The 21261-nt window shown below is 45.9% G+C and overlaps 1 protein-coding gene across 1 annotated transcript in view; it reads left to right on the top strand.

The window, feature by feature from the left end:
* LOC121007707 (cytochrome P450 20A1) overlaps positions 1–5318 on the top strand; it is an 87211-nt gene extending 81893 nt beyond the window's left edge. Inside the window, exon 13 of the mRNA XM_040439829.1 lies at positions 4141–5318. Within this exon, the coding sequence (XP_040295763.1) occupies positions 4141–4291 (151 nt within the window). The 3' untranslated portion in view covers positions 4292–5318. The remainder of the gene's footprint in view (positions 1–4140) is intronic.
* Positions 5319–21261: the final 15943 nt, after the last annotated feature.

The following is a 21261-nucleotide window of genomic DNA, read 5'->3' as shown; positions in this document are numbered from 1 at the left end:
CATATCTGCACTTAAATGTAAGGAAGGTCCTCAGATATGAAGAAAGAGACATTTGCGCAGGGCACAACAATGTGTGAATTCAATAAGGCTGGGTTTGCATCACGTTTATCTCATCCGTTTAACGTATACGTTAAACAGATGCCTCAGACTGATGCCATACAGTGGCATCTGTTCACCATAGAGTTCCATGTACGTTTTTTTTACTGGACTGTGCAGGATACAAGAACGTGGTGTGCTGCTGTTTTTTGTGTCCTTCCTTTTTTTTTTTCTCTAACGTATACATCAAACGGAGGCATAAAACGTGATGTGAATCCACCCTAAGTGACACAACCCCTAGCCCCAGTAAATAGGGCTCACCGGCTCCACACTTGATAGAAGACATATCACTTGGAGGGCACTTCACCAAGTCCAGAGGATAAGAGAATATGCCGTAGATTAGAATAAGCATATTATTCAATACAAAAGCGCTTCAGAATAACCATATCCACATGAGCTAGCGCATCATTTAGATTCAGCTGAGCAAGTAATCGCTTCTGGACACTGAAGGCCACACACAAGATATGTTTGAAATCTATGCTATCCAAGCTTGCATTCAGCTCTTCCACAGGAATAACCAGCCCTGTCTGTGGTCGTATATTAGTTTTGGAAAGAAGTGCCCGTTGCTTGGTGGATGAATGAATCTCTGCAGGCACAGTGATGGATGATCTGCTGCGGTTTTCATCTGATGTAACGCACAGGCCTGTGGGAGGCATAAATCATCTCATATTTTAAGGTTTTGTGCTTCTTGTTGAGTGCTGCAGACACCAGGGTTATTTGTACAATGTAGTTGCCTTTTCCCCCCTAACAGACTGTACTTATATCCATATTTGCACTTGTGATCCTCTGCTGTGTGAACGCTCTTAACACATTGCACGATGATCATTTCCCAGCTCTAACCTACAGTACATGGTGATTATCTGGAAGGGACCACTCTTTCCCAATAATAGCCTGCTTGTCAGTGGAGGTAAAGAGCTGCATTTACATGCAGTGATGAGCGAGGGTTACTGCCATTATCAGATTCATTGTTTCTGGCCAGCAGATCATTGTTCACACAGCACAGGCTGCCCCCCAGAAACAATGACTTGGTGTGCTGACTGAAAGATCATTTCACTTTCTCATTGGGTGATCGGGAGCACATTTACATGGGCCGAGTATCCGGAGTAACATTTGTTCCCAATAATTGGCCTGACAATTGTGCGGTGTTTGTACAAGTGATTACTAGAGAGATGAAAAAATATATTGTTGTGTCACAAAAGTGCATGACAGTGTGAGCAGGCAGAGCGGGACCCTTTATAACAGATAATGATCAACTTATTGGGAGTATTTCACCAAATCACTGTTCAATCTGGCGCGGTGCCTTGTAGGGCTAGCTGAATGTAATGGTAACATATTAACATAGTACATAAGGCCGAAAAAAGACATTTGTCCATCCAGCTCGGCCTGTTATCCTGCAAGTTGATCCAGAGGAAGGCAAAAAAAACCAAAAAAAAACCCTGTGAGGTAGAAGCTAATTTTCCTCACTTTAGGGGGAAAAAATTCCTTCCCGACTCCAATCAGAATAACTCCCTGGATCAACGACCCCTCTCTAGTAGCCATAGCCTGTAATATTATTACACTCCAGAAATACATCCAGGCCCCTCTTGAATTCCTTTATTGTACTCACCATCACCACCTCCTCAGGCAGAGAGTTCCATAGTCTCACTGCTCTTACCGTAAAGAATCCTCTTCTATGTTTGTGTACAAACCTTCTTTCCTCCAAACGCAGAGGATGTCCCCTCGTCACAGTCACAGTCCTGGGGATAAATAGATGATGGGATAGATCTCTGTACTGACCCCTGATATATTTATACATACTAATTAGATCTCCCCTCAGTCGTCTTTTTTCTAAAGTGAATAACCCTAATTTTGATAATCTTTCAGGGTACTGTAGTTGCCCCATTCCAGTTATTACTTTAGTTACTCTGGACCTTCTCCAGTTCTGCTATGTTTGCCTTGTTTACAGGAGCCCAGAACTGTACACAGTACTCTATGTGTGGTCTGACTAGCGATTTGTAAAGTGGCAGGACTATGTTCTTATCACGGGCATCTATGCCCCTTCTGATGCAACCCATGGTACTTTTCACTTAGAGATCCGTTGCTTCATTCTGGAGAAAAAGTACTCTTAAGGTACATGCACACGTTCAGGATTTATGTGCGGAGAATCCGCACTGAAATCCACAAGTGTTCCCAGGGAAATCCGTGCAGACAATCTGCATCAGTTGGTGCGGATTTAATAAAATAAAGTTAAAAAAAATTAATTGACATGTTGCGGATTTTAAAATCCGGACGGCAGGTCAAAATCCGCACAGAAAAAAAATCCACACCATGTACGTGAGAATTTCAAATTCAAATGATTGTGTGCAATTAGCCCTAGGATGCCTTCACACGCAGCAGATTTTGTTGCTGAAATTTTCTGCAACTACAAATCAGCTCAATTTATCTGATTAAGGTTGTTTTCGGGGGCAGCACAAATATTCCTGCAAGCCCCATTAAAATGAATGCAACTGATTTTCAGTCACAGAAATTTTCTGCAACTAAATCTGCCATGAGTAGATTCTCAAAGTTTTTAATTGACAGGGCCAGGTTCCTGCATCACCATCTCAAATGGCCCTGTCAATCAAGAAGGAGAAGCAAGGGTGCACAGAGTGGCTTGGGCCCACCCCTGGTGCACTTGACTGCTTGGTAGTCTTCCGGTCCCTGCACTGTAAGCTTCTGGACGGAGAAGGTCATGCACGTTGCTTCTGGACGGAGTCGTTGGCTGCAGCAGCACATGTGACTCTATGCGCCCGGAGGTTTATAGGATGGGGGACTAGAAGACTGCCGAAGGGAGCCAGAGTGGCGAGGAGCAGGCGAGTAGGATTATTATGAGCAGGCTACTACTGAAAGTTAATAAGGTCCAGAAATCTGAACAACCCCGGTAAGGTATTCCATCCTGAGATCTGTTAGATGCTGTGGTTGACAAGCGCATTTGAAAACTGCATCTGCCTTTACCCCGATTCACCACAGTATTGTAAGGAGGCAATTTCCTCCATGATTTTTACAGGTTGAATACATTTATTTCACATGTTTGACCTGAGAAAAACATATCACCATTTACCACATCACAAAACTGTCAATGAAAAAAATAAAATCTGTGTTTTTGATGCAGTGAGGGTACCTTCACATGAAGCAGAAATTTCTACAACTGCAAATCCGTTCCATTCATCTGAATGGGGCTTCCAGAAATTCATGTGTTTGCCGTTAAAACAACCTCATTCGGATGAAGGGGACTGAACAAAACCTTCCTCAACCACAGCATGTGAACATACAATGACGGTTGCCATACAGATAATGCTGCAGCACAAGTAAAGGGCCAGCATCCAGGAGGGCCTCCGCAATCCCATTTGGCCTCCTTCAAGGCATAATTACATGCAGCAGAAATTCCAGGGATGAAAACCTGTTCCATACTTTTCAATTGGGGTTGATTTGGTAACAAGTAGAAGGATTTCTGCAAGCCCCATTTAGATGAAATTTCTGCAACAAATCTATTGATTTGTGAATATACCTTATGGGTACAATCGCACCGCGATCGCAGTGGCTGCACAGGCCTCAGCAGGCTCCTGTTAAACTATAAGGACTGGGCAGCCATTAGCAATAAAACTGTGCCTCTATAGATGTGCGATTTTCACCCGATTCTAATCCTCTTTGTCCCATCTTCATACGTGCCTCCAATTCTGAAAAGTACGTTTTTTAATTGTATGCAAATGAGTCCAGGTGCACCTGTTGCTCATAGTCTTTGCTGGCTGCACCCCAACCGCTTTGACTGGCAGGGCCGGGCAATGTAGGAGTAATCCCGCCTGGTGCCTGGTGCTGAAATCTCGTGCGTCGATCACAAACTGCTGCACTGTATATTATGACAAGACGGACAAGGAAAAATGTAAGCTTATTGGCCAAAAAAGTGGCAAAAATTATTTTCTCATGTAAAAAATAAATGAAAATTCTGTCTAATCAGTGCTCAGTTGTGTGTTTTTGTTCCTTTACTATGCTGTAGCCATTTCTCATACTCTCATTTCTCTGCCTTAGGTTTGCCTACATGGTAGCCACCATACTTCTAAGTGTTCTCATCAGGAAGCTGCATTTACTGCCTGTGAAAGGTCAGGTGATGGAGACCAAGTATGAACTTGTGACTTCTCCAAAAGAAGAAGCTTGGATCGCTCTGTCCAAGAGGAACTGAAATGACCAGGCGCGTCCTGCCCTTCCTTTTCATCTAGAGAAGACACAAATATTTTACTTCTCTTTCAACCCCGTTATATCTATCCTCCCAACAACATGACAGTGAAGTGTACCAGGATAATTAGTCTAAATGATTTAGTAAATGTCCTCAGAAGGCAGTATAACGGTTACGGGGTTACGTAGAACTCATCAATTATTAACATTCAGTACAGTTGCCGTTGCCTAAAAATCCAGCTCCAGCTTGAAGGCCTTATTTACACCACACTTGTTTGTGGAAGTTAAAGGGAACCTGTCACCATGAAAATGCAGTACAATCTACAGGCAGCATGTTATAGAGCAGGAGGAGCTGAGCAGACTTCTATATGGATTTATTGGAAATGATAAATCAAAACCTGTAATTTATTCACTGAAATGTCTTCTCATTCTCCGCTCCATAGCCATGTGGCCCATCTTATCAGTGACTGACTGCTCTCTAGGGTATACATAGATACTTGGCTACTGAGGCAATGAATAAATTACAAGTTTTGATGAATCATTTTCCATAAACTTATATCAGTCTGCTCAGCTCCTCCTGCTCTATAACATTCTGCCTGCTGTTTGCACTGCATTTCATGGTGACTGGTTCCCTTTAACATTTAATGCACTTGGAACAAATACTGTAGGTATTGTAATCATTTTAATACACTGATAAGGGTTGCCCACATTACAGCGATAATGGACCAATGTAGTCTTCTTTAAATCCGTAGCTATCCCAAAACTTGCGTTCAATACACCAACTGACAGCATCAGATACAAGATGTATTTGATATCATTGATTTTCCTTGAAAGCATAAAATCTTCAAACAAATCTTGTCTTCTATAATCTGAATATCTATTGACGTGGTAGTGAAAATTGTTCTTCTGCCATTCAGGTAGCTAACAAACTGGAATTATTTTGGAAAGCTGTCTAGGTAAAGTATTAGAACTTCAGATTCATCTAATAGTTCTTCTCATAAAAGTTTTATTTTTTATTTTTATGTAGAAAACATGAGGAGTTATCAAAAAATAAGGTCACCAGAAATGTATTTAGCATTGGCTTGTGTTCACTATTTTCTTATTTATAGGGGTTAGGGTACTTTCACACTTGTGGCAGAGGATTTCGGCAGGCAGTTCCGTCGTCAATCCGGACGCAAACTAATGGCATTTGTCAGACTGATCCGTATGCGGATCCGTCTGACAAATGCATTGAAATACTGGATCCGTCTCTCTGGTGTCATCTGGAAAAATGGATCCGGTATTATTATATATTTTTTTTTGCATTTTTAAAGGTCTGCGCATGCGCAGACCGGAAAGCCAGATCAGTTTTTCCGGAACACTCAATGCCGGATCCAGCACTAATACATTTCAATGTGTTGAGTATTTTTGGCCGGAGAGAAAACTGCAGCATGCTGCGGTATTTTCTCCGTCTAAAAAACTTAAGAGGGACTGAACTGATGCATCCTGAACGGATTGCTCTCCATTCAGAATGCATTAGGATAAAACTGATCAGTTTTTTTTCTGGTATTGAGCTCCTGTGACGGAACTCAATACCAGAAAACAAAAACGCTAGTGTGAAAGTACCCTTATCCATCCAGTAACGTTTAAAAAAATATATAAAAAATGTCAGGGTGCCATAAAAATAAATACTCACCAATCCAATTCTGAACCATCTTGGTCTCTCTTGAAATGATGCTCAGCCAATGACTGAGACGGTCAGTGGCTGGCTAAGAGGTTATTTTCTGTATGCCTAGCAGGACCAGGAAATAGAGACCAGAGGGGAGTTACATTTATTTTGTATTTTATGCTAATTTTACCCTTTAAAAATGAATTAAAAAAATTAAAACTTACCAGCTGGGCAACTCTTTTTTAATCTTTTTTGTTCATTTTGATGGTCCAAAATCTTAAGAAAAATGACTGCACAAGAGAAATACAGTGTGGAACTGATGCTTCATTTTTACCATCCAGTTCATATAAATACCTCTATCAAAGGAGCTGAAATCGGTGGTCAACATGGAAACAGTCATGGGATTGTGTGAATTCTATGAAGTGACCCTGCCCTCAATGTGCCTGATGCATGCTCAGCATCAGGGTGACCGTTTTCATGACCTACCTTGGTGCAGATGCATGTTAAGCTATTTTTTGTACCGTTTCCGGGGCAAGTCATAGCAACCTCTGCCAGTGGACTTGTCTTGTCTTCAAATAGTCCTTGATGGATCTTTATTTCAGCAGGAACTAGAAATACCTTTGGTCACTAGAGATGAAGTTGCTTCGCTCATCTCTAATGGTCACTGAAACAATTCACATTTTTTTTCCATTGCTATTTAAATATACATCTGATTTTCAGTATATTTAACCTTAATGTACTTGACTAATTTACCGTAATTAACCAGATATTAAGCCAGTGTATGGTGGACAGCCATTTTTGTTTTTTCAACCAATATATAGATTGTGGATGTACTGTATTTGGTATGTATTAATAATCAGCAACCACAAAAACTTTAACATTCCTGATTTTAAGAAAATGTGTATAAGTTCAAAGGAATCTGGTAAAACTTTCACATCCAACCAGAAGACTCTTCTGAGGTTTTTGATCACATACACATTCCTTTTTTATTTTTTGGGGGACTGGATTCAGTGGAAGACATCTTACATATGGACATCTAAACTAGCCCTTATCTTCTGTATTACTTTATGAAACTGTATCCTGTATATCTTATGCGGCACAAGCAGCTGTACCTCCACTACTGTGCATGCTATCTAGTCATCTGTGAACAAGCTGTATTTTTGGAGTATGCTGTAATTGTTTTCTATACGTATATAGGGTTGATGGTTTGTTTAATGTTTCATATGCTGCAGTTTGAAATGGTTGAGTATTTTGTGCAAAACTGCTGACAGCTGTAGGTAGGAGTTGGGGAGAGCAAGACGAGGCCAAACCTTTGTTGGAGTTTTCATTATCAGGAGTACTGTAAATATGAACTTATATTTTCAATGGCATTACTTCTGCAAGTGCGCAGGTGATGCATCTTCACTGGGAAGCGCTCTCGGCCTTGAGCTGCTTCAGAGCACCTCCCTTACGCTGTGAGCAAAAGTGGTTTCATGGTTAAAAGCTACAGCTGTCGCTCAGAGGGGAGGTAAAGCAGAGTGCACTTCACAATGAAGCACTGCCTCCAGGAACAGAACCTGGCAGAATAAAAGTTCACATTCGCACTACTCCTGATAATAAAAGCTCCACAAAAGGTATTTGTCCTACATTCCTCAACCTTTAACTAGGCCTGTCAACCGTTTTGCATGGTCACTTCTGACTGACACCCCTTAGCAAGTGATAAATAAAACTGCATACCTTTTATGTGCCTTTTTGGGAGAAATTTTTGTAAACATCACTGTCATGTAAATGTATTTTTACCTTCAAAACAAATGATGAAACAATATACAAGAAAACCCTTTACAGTGTGAGCTGTATTTTTTTTAATCTGTGTGATATTTGTGGTCCTGTACGTGTGCAGAGTATCCGTCTTTGTTTAAACTTTACATGAAAGAAAATACTTGGTAAATTGTGATGTCTAAAAGGACCAATATACACCTTTTTGCTTCTTTCCACACCACATCTAACACATCTTAGCTGTTAAATATGCACTGTATGCAGTGTCATCCATATTAAAACAATCTACTTTTGTACTGTTTAGAATTTTTTTATACAACAGAAGTTAACCTCCTGAATGCAATGTCAAATCAAAATACAGAATAGTCATTACATGTAGTACATAGGTTATTACATTTATTTCATATTAATTAGAGGTGAAAAAAGGCCAGTGGCTTAAAAAATAAAATAAAAGTAGTCATACCTCACCGATCCCCACTGTTTCTGTTCCAGTGATTCCCTGGCCCCCCGTTAAGGTCTATTTACACGTCCATAAGTGTTTTGCGGATCCGCAAAACACGGACACCAGCAATGTGCGTTCCGCAATTTTCGGACCGCACATCGACGGCACTATAATAGAAAATGCCTTTTCTTGTCCGTGGACAAGAATAGGACATGTTCTATTTTTTGGGGGAATGGAATTGCGGATCTGGAAATGTGGATGCGGACAGCCCATAGCATCTGTTCCAGCCCCATTGAAAATAAATGGGTCTGCAAAATCTGGAACGGATCCAGAAAAAAATTGCAGACGTGTGAATGGAGCCTTAGTCTTTATTTTCTGCTTATTCTTGACACCGGAAATGTAACAGTTCATCCAATCACTGCCTGCAGAAATGGCCCACCTTTGTCAGTAATTGGCTGAGTGGTCACATTTCTTTCTCGAGAGAGACTAGGGAACACTGGTGGGGGGACCTAGGAAGCTTCAGAATGGGAACGGTGTGGAATTGGTGAGATCATTATTGCATTTATTTTTGAAATCATTGTGATACATAGCAGTGCAGTAGGGGAGGGAATGTTTTGAACTCTGCACTACAGCATTCTGTCTTCATAAAGTCAAAAAATAGGGCTTACTGACATTTTGGGCTCATTTCCATTTTATTCCACTCATTCTAGTTTTGAAAAATGGATGGAAAAGTGGGCATGATTAGCCTGGGGAGCTGATTTAGTCCTTTCCCTGCTAAGGACATATTGCAGGTGGCATTCAGTAGCCAAGGATATCTGAGATACGTCCTCTCTATTGATAGCTGTATCTCAGTCTGTAAATAGAGCTGGGTGAAGGGGATGCTGCATATACCTCAAGCTCTCACTCTTGATCCGGTTTCTGAAGCTTCTATCTCTGGCTGCATAGCAGCGAGTACTGTGATCTAATTTTAAAGCTTATATCTCTAGCTGCTATACAGCCTGAGATAGACCAGGTTGAAGTAGGTCCCAGAAAACCCTTTACATTGTGAGCTGTATTTTTTATATGTGTGATATTTGTGACCTGCAGGAGGAGAGTGGGGGATGTGCTGATAGACTTCAAGAGAAGGAGGGTCATAGATCCTCCTCTCCCTGTCTAACTGCAGATGACCCAAGGGAAGGAGTAAAATGGACTTCTGTGCATGTTATAAATCCACTCCATCAATCAGAGAGCATACCTTCTATCTGTCACATATGAGGGTCTTTTTTTAATATTTTTTATACAGAAAAGCACTGAGAAGATCACTTGCTCATCTGATCACCCCTCTGTACCTAATTGGGTATTTTGTTGCTGCCAGGACCCAGAGGTTTGTCAGTCTCTATATTGCAGTATCAAGTTAGTTGCTCAAAACACTTGCACCACACATAAACCTCAAAAGTTTCTATTTTACACTGTCCCTATCTTGGAAAAGATTTCTGTCAGTCAGAAATGACATTTTCACCCTATGATTGTTTTCTATCAGTTTCACATTAAAAAAAAACAGTATGGCAGGTTTTTATGCTCATATTATGGATGCAATACTCTGACTTTCCACTGTTAATCAGAACCAGTTATAGTGATGTAACTCATTTTTTTAATGAACTGCAGTAGGTTCCATAATATTGGCGCAATAAAGCATCTGCATTACCTGTCTGAAAACAACTTTAGTTAAAGAGGCTGTCTCACTTCAGTAAATGACATTTATCATGTAGAGAGAGTTAATACAATGCACTTACTAATGTATTGTGATTGATTGTCCATACTGCCTCCTTTGCATGGCATCCGCTTGTGTTAAAGAGACCTAAGCACAATGCATGGCTACACTCACCCAGTCCTAATAAAATCTGGTCCTAACTCATCCAGGGTGTTGTTGGCGTGATGGTCCACTGGATCCAGAACCAGGTCCCTATGTGATTATTCTTTTTTTTCTCTATCACTATAAGGAAGAGATGGTGACTGCCTCTGTGAAATCACCAGCAGGGGGCGCTGTGCTGGTTCTGTAAGACTGAGCCATGCCAATGTATAGCAGGGAAATCTAGGACATTTCCCCTAAGTGCTACCACACTGTACTAATGCCCACCTTGTGTGCCCTCACAGTACTAATGCCCACCTTGTGGCCACTCACAGTTAAGCCCACCTTGTGGTCCCTTCACAAAAGTTATGTCCTTCTTGTGGCCCCCTCACAGCAGTTATGCCCACCTTTGTTCCCGTCACAGTAGTTATGCCCAGATATGTGCCCCTCACAGTAGTTATGCCAGATATGTGCCTCCTCACTGTAGTTATGACCAAATATGTGCCCCCTCACAGTAGTTATGCCCAGATATGTGCCCCCTCACAGTAGTTATGCCCAGATATGTGCCCCTCACAGTAGTTATGCCCAGATATGTGCCCCTCACAGTAGTTATGCCCAGATATGTGCCCCTCACAGTAGTTATGCCCAGATATGTGCCCCTCACAGTAGTTATGCCCAGATATGTGCCCCTCACAGTAGTTATGCCCAGATATGTGCCCCCTCACTGTAATTCTGCCCAGATATGTGCCCCCTCACTGTAATTCTGCCCAGATATGTGCCCCCTCAGAGTAGATATGCCAGATATGTGTCCCCTCACAGTATTTATGCCAGATATGTACCTCCCTCACAGTAGTTATCCCCAGATATGTGCCCCCTCACAGTAGATATGTGCCTCCCCCACAGTAGCTATGCCAGATATGTGCCCCAAGGATTTTTGCCGCCCTAGGCAAAAGAAAAGTTTGCTGCCGCCCCCCCATGTGACATCACAATGCCCCACCCATATGATCTGCCATATTAACTAACACCAGTGCTGCCGTGTTTACATTAAAAAGCCTGCAGGGACAGGTTATAAAGACCAGAGCCACTACATTAAGCTGCAGTGGTTCTGGGGACTATAGTGTCCCTTCAATGTGAGGTAAATTAGAGATTAGTGCCACAAATAATATACTAGATTGCCTCCTTACAATCAGATGAGGATGATGATGGGCTCTAGTTGCAGTCTGGCTCCACTGGTCTTGTGTAGAACAGGCTTTCTGTAGGCTGTTTGTAACTATGGTCACAAAAATCTATGTTCTGGGAGAACGGGAAGCAGCTCCATTTTTTTGGGGCCCTTTACACAGCTCAAGGTCTGGGCCCCAGGGCCTGACGGTGAGTATGCCCAAAGGGCCACCCGTAAGTCCACCTACATGTTCCACCCATGAGTTTGTTCACAGTGGGTGAAGTGTGTAGGGGATGTGTTATGTGTTGCTGTAGAGAATCTAATGTGTGTGCTTATGGAATGTAGTGTATAGGGCAGGGGCGTAGCTATAGGCACATGGGCCCTGGTGCAAGAGTTCAGTTTGGGCACCCCCCTTACCTCAATACCATTTCCTAACACCACCAGACCCCTGCACGCCCACCGTGCCCAATGGCAGAACTAAAATCTCACTGAGAAAATAAATTTTAATAATAAGTGCATGCGCAGCTGCTCTCCATTCATTTTCTATGGGGCCAGTGAAAATAGCCGAGTGCTGGCTCGTCTATTTCCGTCGAGCACATAGAAGTGAATGGGAGCGGTGGCCGGTCATGCGCGGTATGCTCCCATTCACTGTTATGGGGAACCGGCTTGGTGATGGCCGGACTGGAGTCCTCCAGCCACCACCTTGCCGGGCTCTGTTCTCGATATAGGTGCGGGTCCCAGCGGTGGGACCCGCACCTATAAGACAATGGGGGCATATCCTAGCGATATGCCCCCATAGTTTATGATGAGACAACCCCTTTAAAGGGATAATTTATTTAAAGTTCGGCTGCTACGTTCACATGGCTATGGCGCTGCCGTGCCTGTGGCACCACAGCCATGTGAATGTAGTTGACACTTAAAGTCAATTCTAAAATAGGGATACATCAGAAGGCAAGGTAGTGGCAGTGTACCCCCCAAACTGAGGTGACATGCTGTACAGCCACATTACAGCAGTGTCACTCACACAGTGACTATTACCCAGTCCCAGTAGAACCCAGCCCCATCCCAGGCCAGCACAATCTGGGGAAACCAGTAGAAACTGGCCACTTTATACACAGACTACTAGCAACTAGGTCCTGGGCCCCTGGCCCTGCCCGCCTACTATCCTGTAGCATCCCCTTCCACATCAGTCAGGCGTCCGCTGCGCTGGAGACCTTTAAGCTCATGCTGGCTGCTGTGTCAGTCAGTCCCCATTTCTACCCACCCGGCACCATCGCTCTGTAGAGCTCTGCTGGTCACGCCGCCTCACCTTACTCACTCCCTGCAGCAGGCACGTGCAGCTTCACCTCCACGTCCGGCTTATAACTCTGCCACAAACTAACAACGGGAGCGGGACTACTCCCTCTCCTGGCTGCGCCTGCACACACACACCACCTCTGCCTCCGCCACCACCACTATGTAAACTTAGCCGGAATTGTATGTAAATCACTCTAGCGCTGCCTGCAGACAGTGCTGAAGCATGGCATGGGCCCCCCTGACTTAGGGGCCGGTCGCAATTGCAACCGCTGCGACCCCTATAGCTACTCCACTGGTATAGGGATACCAGTTTGTGTAGCTGATGCAGTGTGTGTAGTGTAGTGGATTGCAGTGTGTTTTCGTGTAAGGGATAGAAAGAAGTTTGTGTTTGTGTATGAGGTATGTATTGTGTATTTCTGAATATGTGTACGGAATGTGTTGTGTGAATCTGTGTTTGTATGTGTAAGGGCTGCAAGGTGTGTTTCTATGTATGTAAGGGATGTAGTGTGTGTGTCTGTAAGGGGTGCATTGTGTGTTTCTGTGTATGTGTGCAAGGGGTGCATTGTGATGGATGTCAATCTCCCCCCCCCCCTTCCTTGTCACTCTCTTCTCCCCGACACTCTCCCCCCCTCCCTTGTCACTCTCTTCTCCCCCCCTCCCTCCCTTGTCACTCTCTTCTCCCCCCCCCCTCCCTCCCTTGTCACTCTCTTCTCCTCACCTCCCTCCCTTGTCACTCTCTTCTCCCTCCCTTGTCACTCTCTTCTCCCCCCCTCCCTCCCTTGTCACTCTCTTCTCCCCCCCTCCCTCCCTTGTCGCACTCTCTCACCCCCCCTCCCTTGTCGCACACTCTCACCCCCTTCTTGTCACTCACATTCCCCCCCCCCTCCCCTCCCTTGTCACTCTCTTCTATTCCCCCCCCCCCCCACACCTCTAGTGTCGCGTGGCCGAGCTCTGTCCGGTCCGCGGTACAGGAGCATTTGTTTCCTGTACCCGGCCGGACTGAAAGGAAGTGCACAGTAAGTGAGCACTTCCTGTCAGTCCAGCCGGGTACGGGAAACAAAAGCTTGTGGACCGGACAGAGCTCAGCCACGCTACACTTGAGGCGCTTCCCTCCTGTCAGTCCCTCTCTTCATGCTGCGCCCAGGCGGTGCACCCTCATGGACGCGCCAGCCCGGGCAGTGCAGCAGCCACCTGAGGCTTTCGTCACCCCATCAGTCTGGTGTCACGGTCACCCGATGCTGGGGAGGGCCCGCCGCCGTACTTTGAAAAAAGACTTGTGGCAGGACCGGCCTGTGCCCCCCCCCCCCCCCCCGGCCGGCGGCCTACCGGGAAATTTCCCGTATCCCTGTAGGCCAGTCCAGCGATTCCACAGTCCCAGCCACCAGAGAGGCCGGGCGCTTTTTCCTATAGTGTGCAAGCATGGCCACCGCTGCTGGATTGCAAGTCAATACCCCTGGAAATGAGGCATGTATAATGCGATTGATTCAAGCCAGCAAAGGAGGCATTATAGACAATTGGAATACATTAGTAAGTGCCTTGTATTAACTTTTTCTACGTGATGAATGCCATTTTAAAGTGAGACAACCCCTTTAACACATTATATTAAAGGGGTTCTGCACTTTGTTTAGACACCCGGGACCCCCGCCGATCAGCTGTTTGGTGAGGCAGCAGCGCCGCGGCCTTCTCACTGTTTACCGCTGGCCGAGTGACGTCACAATTTGTATCAACTGGCCTGGGCGGGGCTAAGCTCCATTCAAGGGAACGGAGCTTAGCCGCGCCCAGGCCAGTGATACTAGTAGTGACGTCACTCGGCCAGCGGTAAACAGTGAGAAGGCCGCGCCGCTGCCTTCTCAAGCAGCTGATCGGCGAGGGTCCCGGGTGTCGGACCCCCGCTGATCAGATGCTGATGATCTATCCAGAGGATAGATCATCAGTTTAAACAAAGTGCAGAACCCCTTTAAGTTTAGGAATTTATAATTGCATGATTTTGCTATTTCATGACGTAAAGTCATGATTTTATGAAAGACATGGATGCGAGTATTGCTTAACCCTTTCTTTACTGTCCACCAAGAGCAGCAAAGAATACAACAGTAGGAAAAAAGGAAACCATATTGATAGACCACTCCCATATTAAGTCCCAGTATAATAGGCAGAAACTCCCTATACTATTACTCTTTCTTTGGAGATGCTACCCCAAACCATCAACGAACAGTGCAGGACACCGTAGATTCGATCATCTCAAATGTAGCCGGATAGGAATTCGGGAACCATCTGTGAACTGGGACTAAACCATAAACCGGTGACGCAGTGTCAACAACTAGGAATACTTATCAGCCGTGTCCATGGATCTCCAGCCAACAAGGTGAAGTCTCGGGACGAAGTGTGGGCCTCCAAATGGCACGAACAGTGTGGATCACCCTGTGAAGATATAAGATAGGAGCACCAACGTTAACGCTGTACTTAGACAAATTGCGCCTGCCGAGGCGTAACATTTTAAGAAACTGGAGCAAGTTGTGCCCCTCGTATCAGACAAAGGACAATAGTAAAAAACATCGTAACCTAATTAAGGTATCCAATAGGCCATATGGTGAAGAGGAAAACAATACTTACCCACATGAGATAAAAAACAATAGGGGGGAAATAGGCAGAACCAAAATCGGGTGGGGCAATACTCGCCTCCGTGTCTTTCATAAGATCTTATGTCAAGACACGGAGGCTCATATTGCTAGCTTAAAGTAGGTCAATAACAGAAGAGAAAACATGTGGCGGAGGTCGAAAGTAAAATTCTCTGAAGGTGGATTCGTGGGACCAGTCCGCCATCCTCATTAAGTCTTCCAGGCGTGCACTTAAAGTAACAATCGACGTGGCTCACACCCCTCGGGCGGAATGGGCACCAAATATGGAAGTGTCCACGCCAGCCAGTGATATCACCCATTTCACCCAACGGGCTAAGGTAGCGCTGGACACTGGAGCGAAGGGTTGTCGAATGGAAAGAAAGAGCTGAAGGGGACGCGACTAAATGAGCCTTCGTCCGAAGCTCATACTCTCTCAGACAGGCCACTGGGCTCAACGCCGGGGAAGAAGGAAAACTAGGATACGAAACTGAACGTATAGCCGTTTTAGTGCGTCTGGAGATGTTAAAGGTCACTCCATCCTGGGTGAAAGACCTCGCATCGTAGTCTAGGGCCTGCACATCTGAGACCTGTTTGCAGGAAATGAGGCAGAACAGGGAGACCAATTATGCCGACAGATGACGAAGCGTGAGGTCCGAATTAGGAGGCCAGGAAGAAAAAAGTGATAAGACGCAGAAACACCCCAAGTAGCCAAGTATCGAGGTCTGGGAGGACGCGATAGGCGCGAGCCCCAAAGTAAGCGGCACACTAAAGGGTGTTGGCCCGCAGAACGGCCATCGAAACCCTGGTGGGCCGAAGATATGGCTGATCTGAATAAATTTGTGCGGTACGCTCGACCAGCTTCGAACAATGAAGTGAGGAATTAAGGTATCGCTGTTACAGGTGCTGAATTGGGATCCAAGTCCCGAGCCAGGCACCAGCAAGACCAAGCTCTCCAAGCTGCCCCATAGGCTCTACGGGTGACGGGAGCCCATGCGTCAGCCAAGAGGCGTCGAGTTGTGTCCATAACTGCTTGGATTTCCCAGGGGTCCCTGAAATTCTCCATGCGAGAATCCGCAACGACCCGTCCAGAAGGAGGGGGTGTCGTTGGCCCAATGGACCCAACAGAAGATCCCGGTGGGTTGGTAGGAGTCTGGGCACATCTATCACCAGTACCAGGGGCTGTGGGAACCAAGACTGGGTCCCCCAGAACGGGGTCAGCAAGATCATGTCGGCCATATGGCGCCGTAGTTGGAGTAGTACCTGAGGGTTCATGGCAAACGGAGGGAAGACGTAAAGGAGCGAGTCGGTCCAATCTTGCAAAAAGGCGTCCACTGCTTCCGCGGCTGGGTATGGGCGCCAGCTGTAGAACCAAGGTAATTGGGCATTGAGCCGGGAAGCGAAAAGGTCGATGGCAAAAGGTCCCCAGAGGGACGAAATAGTAGAGAGCACCTCCACATCCAATTTCCAATCGCTGCTGTCCGATAGTGTGAGCTCCAATCCGCATGGGTGTTGTGGAGACTGGGAAGGTATTCCGCCTGGACTAACAGATTCTTGGCTAGACAATAGGTACAGAACTCCTTTGCCAAGCGGGCCAGCATCGTCGAATGCGTGCCTCCCATGTGATTGACGTAGCGGAATGCTGAGATGTTGTCCATACGCAGCCTGATGCACGCATTGGCGGTCTCGTTCGTGAAGGTCCGGATCGCGAAGGAGCCGGCCAGGAGTTCCAGGGCATTGATGTGAAGCCGGGATTCGTCCTTCGACCAGCGTCCCCTATTGGTTGCTCCGTTGCAGTGGGCCCCCCAGCCGAGGAGACTTGCCTTGTCTGAATCCACCGTGAATTCTGGTTGGGGCCCGAAGATGGCTTTGCCGTTCCAAGCTGACAGATTGTGGATCCACCAGATCAGTTCATCTCGGTTTTCCAAATCCAGGGAGACCGTGTCTGCATATGATGCCCCTTTGCGAAGATGCGCGGTCTTCAGACGTTGGAGGGCACGGTAATGGAGGGGGGCTGGGAACACTGCCTTGATGGAGGAGGACAAAAGGCCTATTATTCGTGCCAGATGACGCAACGACATCTGGGGGCGCGATAAAGTGCAGTGTAGTTCCTTGCAGATGGAGCGTATCTTGGCCGGAGGGAGGCTGAGAGACTTTGCCTCTGAGTCCACAGTAAACCCGAGAAACTCCATACAACGGGAGGGGGACAGGCGGGATTTCTCCCAATTGAGGAGAAAGCCCAGGCGAGAAAGGAGATCTACTGTCCACCGAAGGTGAGTCAGGAGGACCGCGCGGTCCTGCGCCATCAAGAGGATGTCATCTAAATAGACTATCAGATGAACACCTCGACTGCGCAGCCAAGCCATGACAGGGCACATCAATTTGGTGAAACACTACGGAGAGCCCGAAGGAGAGGCATGTGAAACTGCCTTTCCAGAGGAATCGTAGTAAGTCCCTGGAGGCCTCGGTCACTGGGACCGTCAAGTACGCATCCTTGAGGTCGAATTTTGCCATCCAGTGCCCTTGAAGGAGCAAATCCCGTAAGAGACGAATGCCCTCCATCTTGAAGTGGCGGTAGCGTACTAGAGTGTTTAGGGCCCGGAGGTTGATAACTGGGCGCATCTGCCCGCCTTTCTTTTCTACCAGGAAGATGTTGCTGAGAACCCCCGTGGGGGACATAGGTGCCCGTTCTACTGCACCTTTTGAGTGGAGGGCCGATAGCTCCTTGTCTATTAGGGCACAGTCTGTTATCGACAATACAATAGGCTGAGGGGGGGAGAGATGACACGGGGTGTCGACCAACTCTTTTGAAAAAAAAAAATCACCGTGGATAGAACCCAGGGATCTGAGGTGATGTCCAACCAGGCTTGGAAAAAATGACGGAGTCTGCCCCCTACACAAATACTGGAAAAAACATGGGGTAGATGAACTCTTACCGTAAGGGCGTCTGGAACCGGGGCTCCCTCTGAAGCGCCATGGTCTTCCACGGGAAGGGAAGAAAGGTGACTGATGCCTCGCCTCCTGGTATGGTGGTCTCTTATTGTAGGAGCCTCGTCCCGAACATCTGGTGTGGTAATTAGGCCGGCCGGACAGAAGGCCCCTGCTACTGCCGGCCCTGGTAGAGACCCGTCCCTGAAATGCCCTCTTCATAGAGGATTGAGCCTTGTCTAGGGCTGTAAAAGCGCATACAAAGCACCCCAGATCTTTAATAAAGGATTCCCCAAACAAAAGGCCCTGGGCGTCTTTGCCCGACCTCCGTGAGGTTTAAGCCTTGCTATAGACAGGGAAGTGTTCACAATGCCCGCAATGCAGATTGCCCTCTGTATACAATCCCGGAGCTCTTCCGGGTCAACCTGTTTTTTTTTCCGGCTCTGGCTAGTTCAGCCAGGTCAAACATTTTTGCCAACGGACCGAAAATATCCAGGAGTTTGTCCTGGCATGACTTTAGCGCGGAATCCAGACCCTTGCGGGGATTCCATCCCAATTTAGAAAGAAACTGGGTCATCATGGGATCAACAATGGGGGTCTCACAGACCTTACTGGGGACCAGGGGTCTAGGACATTCTGCCCTAAGTTTATTGCGCGCCGACTTGCTAAGAGGGCACCGTACCCAATTTTCCAGGTACTTAACTACATGGTCCGCTGGGAACCATTCCGCGGACCACGGGTAATGGAGAGTGTCCGGGTCAAACATAGGTTCCCCCATAGGATCCATGAGGGTGGAACTCGCAGAAGCGGGAAGGTCGTCACTAGAGCCACTAATAACTAAACCTGAAAGGGCAGGGGCAAAGGGGTCAGTGACCTGTCCGCCATTATCCTCATTGGGGTCACGTACGGTCTCAGCATCAGCCTCCTCACCAGACCCGATTTCTGAGTCGGAGTCGCTCTCAAGCCGTGCTCTAGCACATTTCCACTGCCCGTTCTGCCTGGTACAGTAAGGCTCTCTTGCGTGACAAAGGCACGCTGTCATGGGTGGAAAACGTCACACCGATCGTATAGTTTCTGGAGGCAGTAGAGCTTAAATGACCAGATTGGGCTGAAGTTATAATTGGGATACCCCCTGCCGGGTTTTGCGCAGGACGTTAGGCGTGTTTGCGTAGTAGAGCCCTTTTCGGTAATGGTCTGGGACAGGGCAGAAGACATGGATCTCATGCCCGCCATGATGGCGTCTGAGACTGAGCGCTGTAGCGCCAGGGATTGGGCATCTGAAGGTACAGCCATAGGGTCATCTGCAGGGGAGGGGGGACCCAAGATGGCCGGGGAATTATCAGACATATGCGGTAGATCCATATTCTCAGGGGACAGGGGGGTGGTAGGCCCTTTAAACTTACACATGACAGCTGAAGAAAAAACTAACCTTGCTGCAGGGGTAAGGTTAAAATAAAGGGACCAGGAGAGCGCAGGCCAGGAGTAATTCACCCCAAACTAGCCGCCGATTGAATGAACATTATGGAGCTCACCAGTGCCCAGACCTGAGGCAGAGCGGAGGACACGAGGAGAGATGGGAGGCAGAGGACGAATGAGGGAAAATGGACGCGGAAGTGTCGCGAGATTTGCGGCGACATAACAAAACGAGAGCCACGAGAGGAGCGCAGCGGGAAGGGGTTAGGCCGGCCGAACAAAGAAGAGAATCGTCAAAGCAAAACAGCAGTGAGTAGGGCAGCTGGCAAGAAGGAGAAAGTATAAAACCCCCCGCAGCAGGGGAAGAAGAAGGCGCAAAGGAGAAAGAAGGGGAAAGGGAGGATAGAGATAAAGTCCTACGGTCTGGGGCCCTGGAGATAAGAGCAAATGGAGTACACGCCGGATCCGGACAACGCAAGTGTGAAAGAGCCCTTATCTGTCTGGTAGCAGCAAACAAAGAGGAAAAGTATGGGGAGGTGCTGCCTATTATACAGGGACTTGATATGGGAGTGGTCTATCATTATGGTTTCCTTTTTCCCTACTGTTGTATTCTTTGCTGCTATTGGTGGACAGTAAAGAAAGGGTTAAACAATATGAGCCTTCGTGTCTTGACATAAAATTAAGATTACAGTTTGTACTGGAGAAAGGAAAATGATATACCTTTTGTAATTCCCAGTATTTGCATGCAAAAGTTGGTGCATTTCTGCAGTTTTACATTACTTTGACACATTCAACAGTGAATGTAAACATGTGGTATGTGCGAACTCATATCTTAACCCCTTCAGGACCCTGACATTTTTCACCTTAAGGACCAGGCCATTTTTTGCAAATCTGACATGTGTCACTTTATGTGGTGATAACTTTAAAACGCTTTTACTTATCCAAGCCATTCTGAGAAAGTTTTCTCGTCACATATTGTACTTTATGACAGTGGTAAATTTGAGTCAAAATAATGAATTTTTATTTATAAAAAAAATACTAAATTTACCAAAAATTTAGAAAAATTAGCAATTTTCTAAATTTCAATTTCTCTGCTTTTAAAACAGATAGTGATACCTCCTAAAATAGTTATTACTTTACATTTCCCATATGTCTACTTCATGTTTGGATCATTTTGTAAATGACATTTTCTTTTTTTCGGACGTTAGAAGGCTTCGAAGTTTAGAAGCAAATCTTGAAATTTTTCTTAAAATTTCCAAAACCCACTTTTTAAGGACCAGTTCAGGTCTGAAGTCACTCTGTGAGGCTTACATAATAGAAACTACACCCCTCAAGGTATTCAAAATAGATTTTACAAACTTTTTTAACCCTTTAAATGTTCCGCAAGAATTAAAGGAAAATGTAGATGAAATTTCAGAATTTTCTAATTTTTTCCAGTAACAAAGCAAGAGTTAACAGCCAAACAAAACTCAATATTTATTGCCCTGATTCTGTAGTTTCCATAAACACACCATATGTGGTCGTAATCTGCTGTACGAACAAACGGCATGGCGCTGAAGGAAAGGAACGCCATATGGTTTTTGGAGGGCAGATTTCAATGGGATAATTTTAAGTTGTCATGTCACATTTGAAGACCCCCTGATGCACCCCTAGTTTTGTAGGTACTATTTTAGGGTACATATGATTTTTGGTTGCTATATATTACACTTTTTGTGAGGCAAGGTAACAAAAAATAGCTGTTTTGGCACCGTTTTTATTTTTTGTTATATACAATGTTCAATGTTATATACACCTGCTGCTGATCAGGAGGGCGTAGCTCCTGCACTCGCCTGATCAGTCCGCTGTACATGTACGGCGCTGGTTCTTTATGGGGTTGAAGCGTACTTGAGTTTTCAA

The sequence above is a fragment of the Bufo bufo genome, chromosome 7 (genome assembly GCF_905171765.1).
Source record: "Bufo bufo chromosome 7, aBufBuf1.1, whole genome shotgun sequence".
Taxonomy (NCBI): domain Eukaryota; kingdom Metazoa; phylum Chordata; class Amphibia; order Anura; family Bufonidae; genus Bufo; species Bufo bufo.
This window is presented reverse-complemented; position numbering and strand designations above follow the sequence as displayed.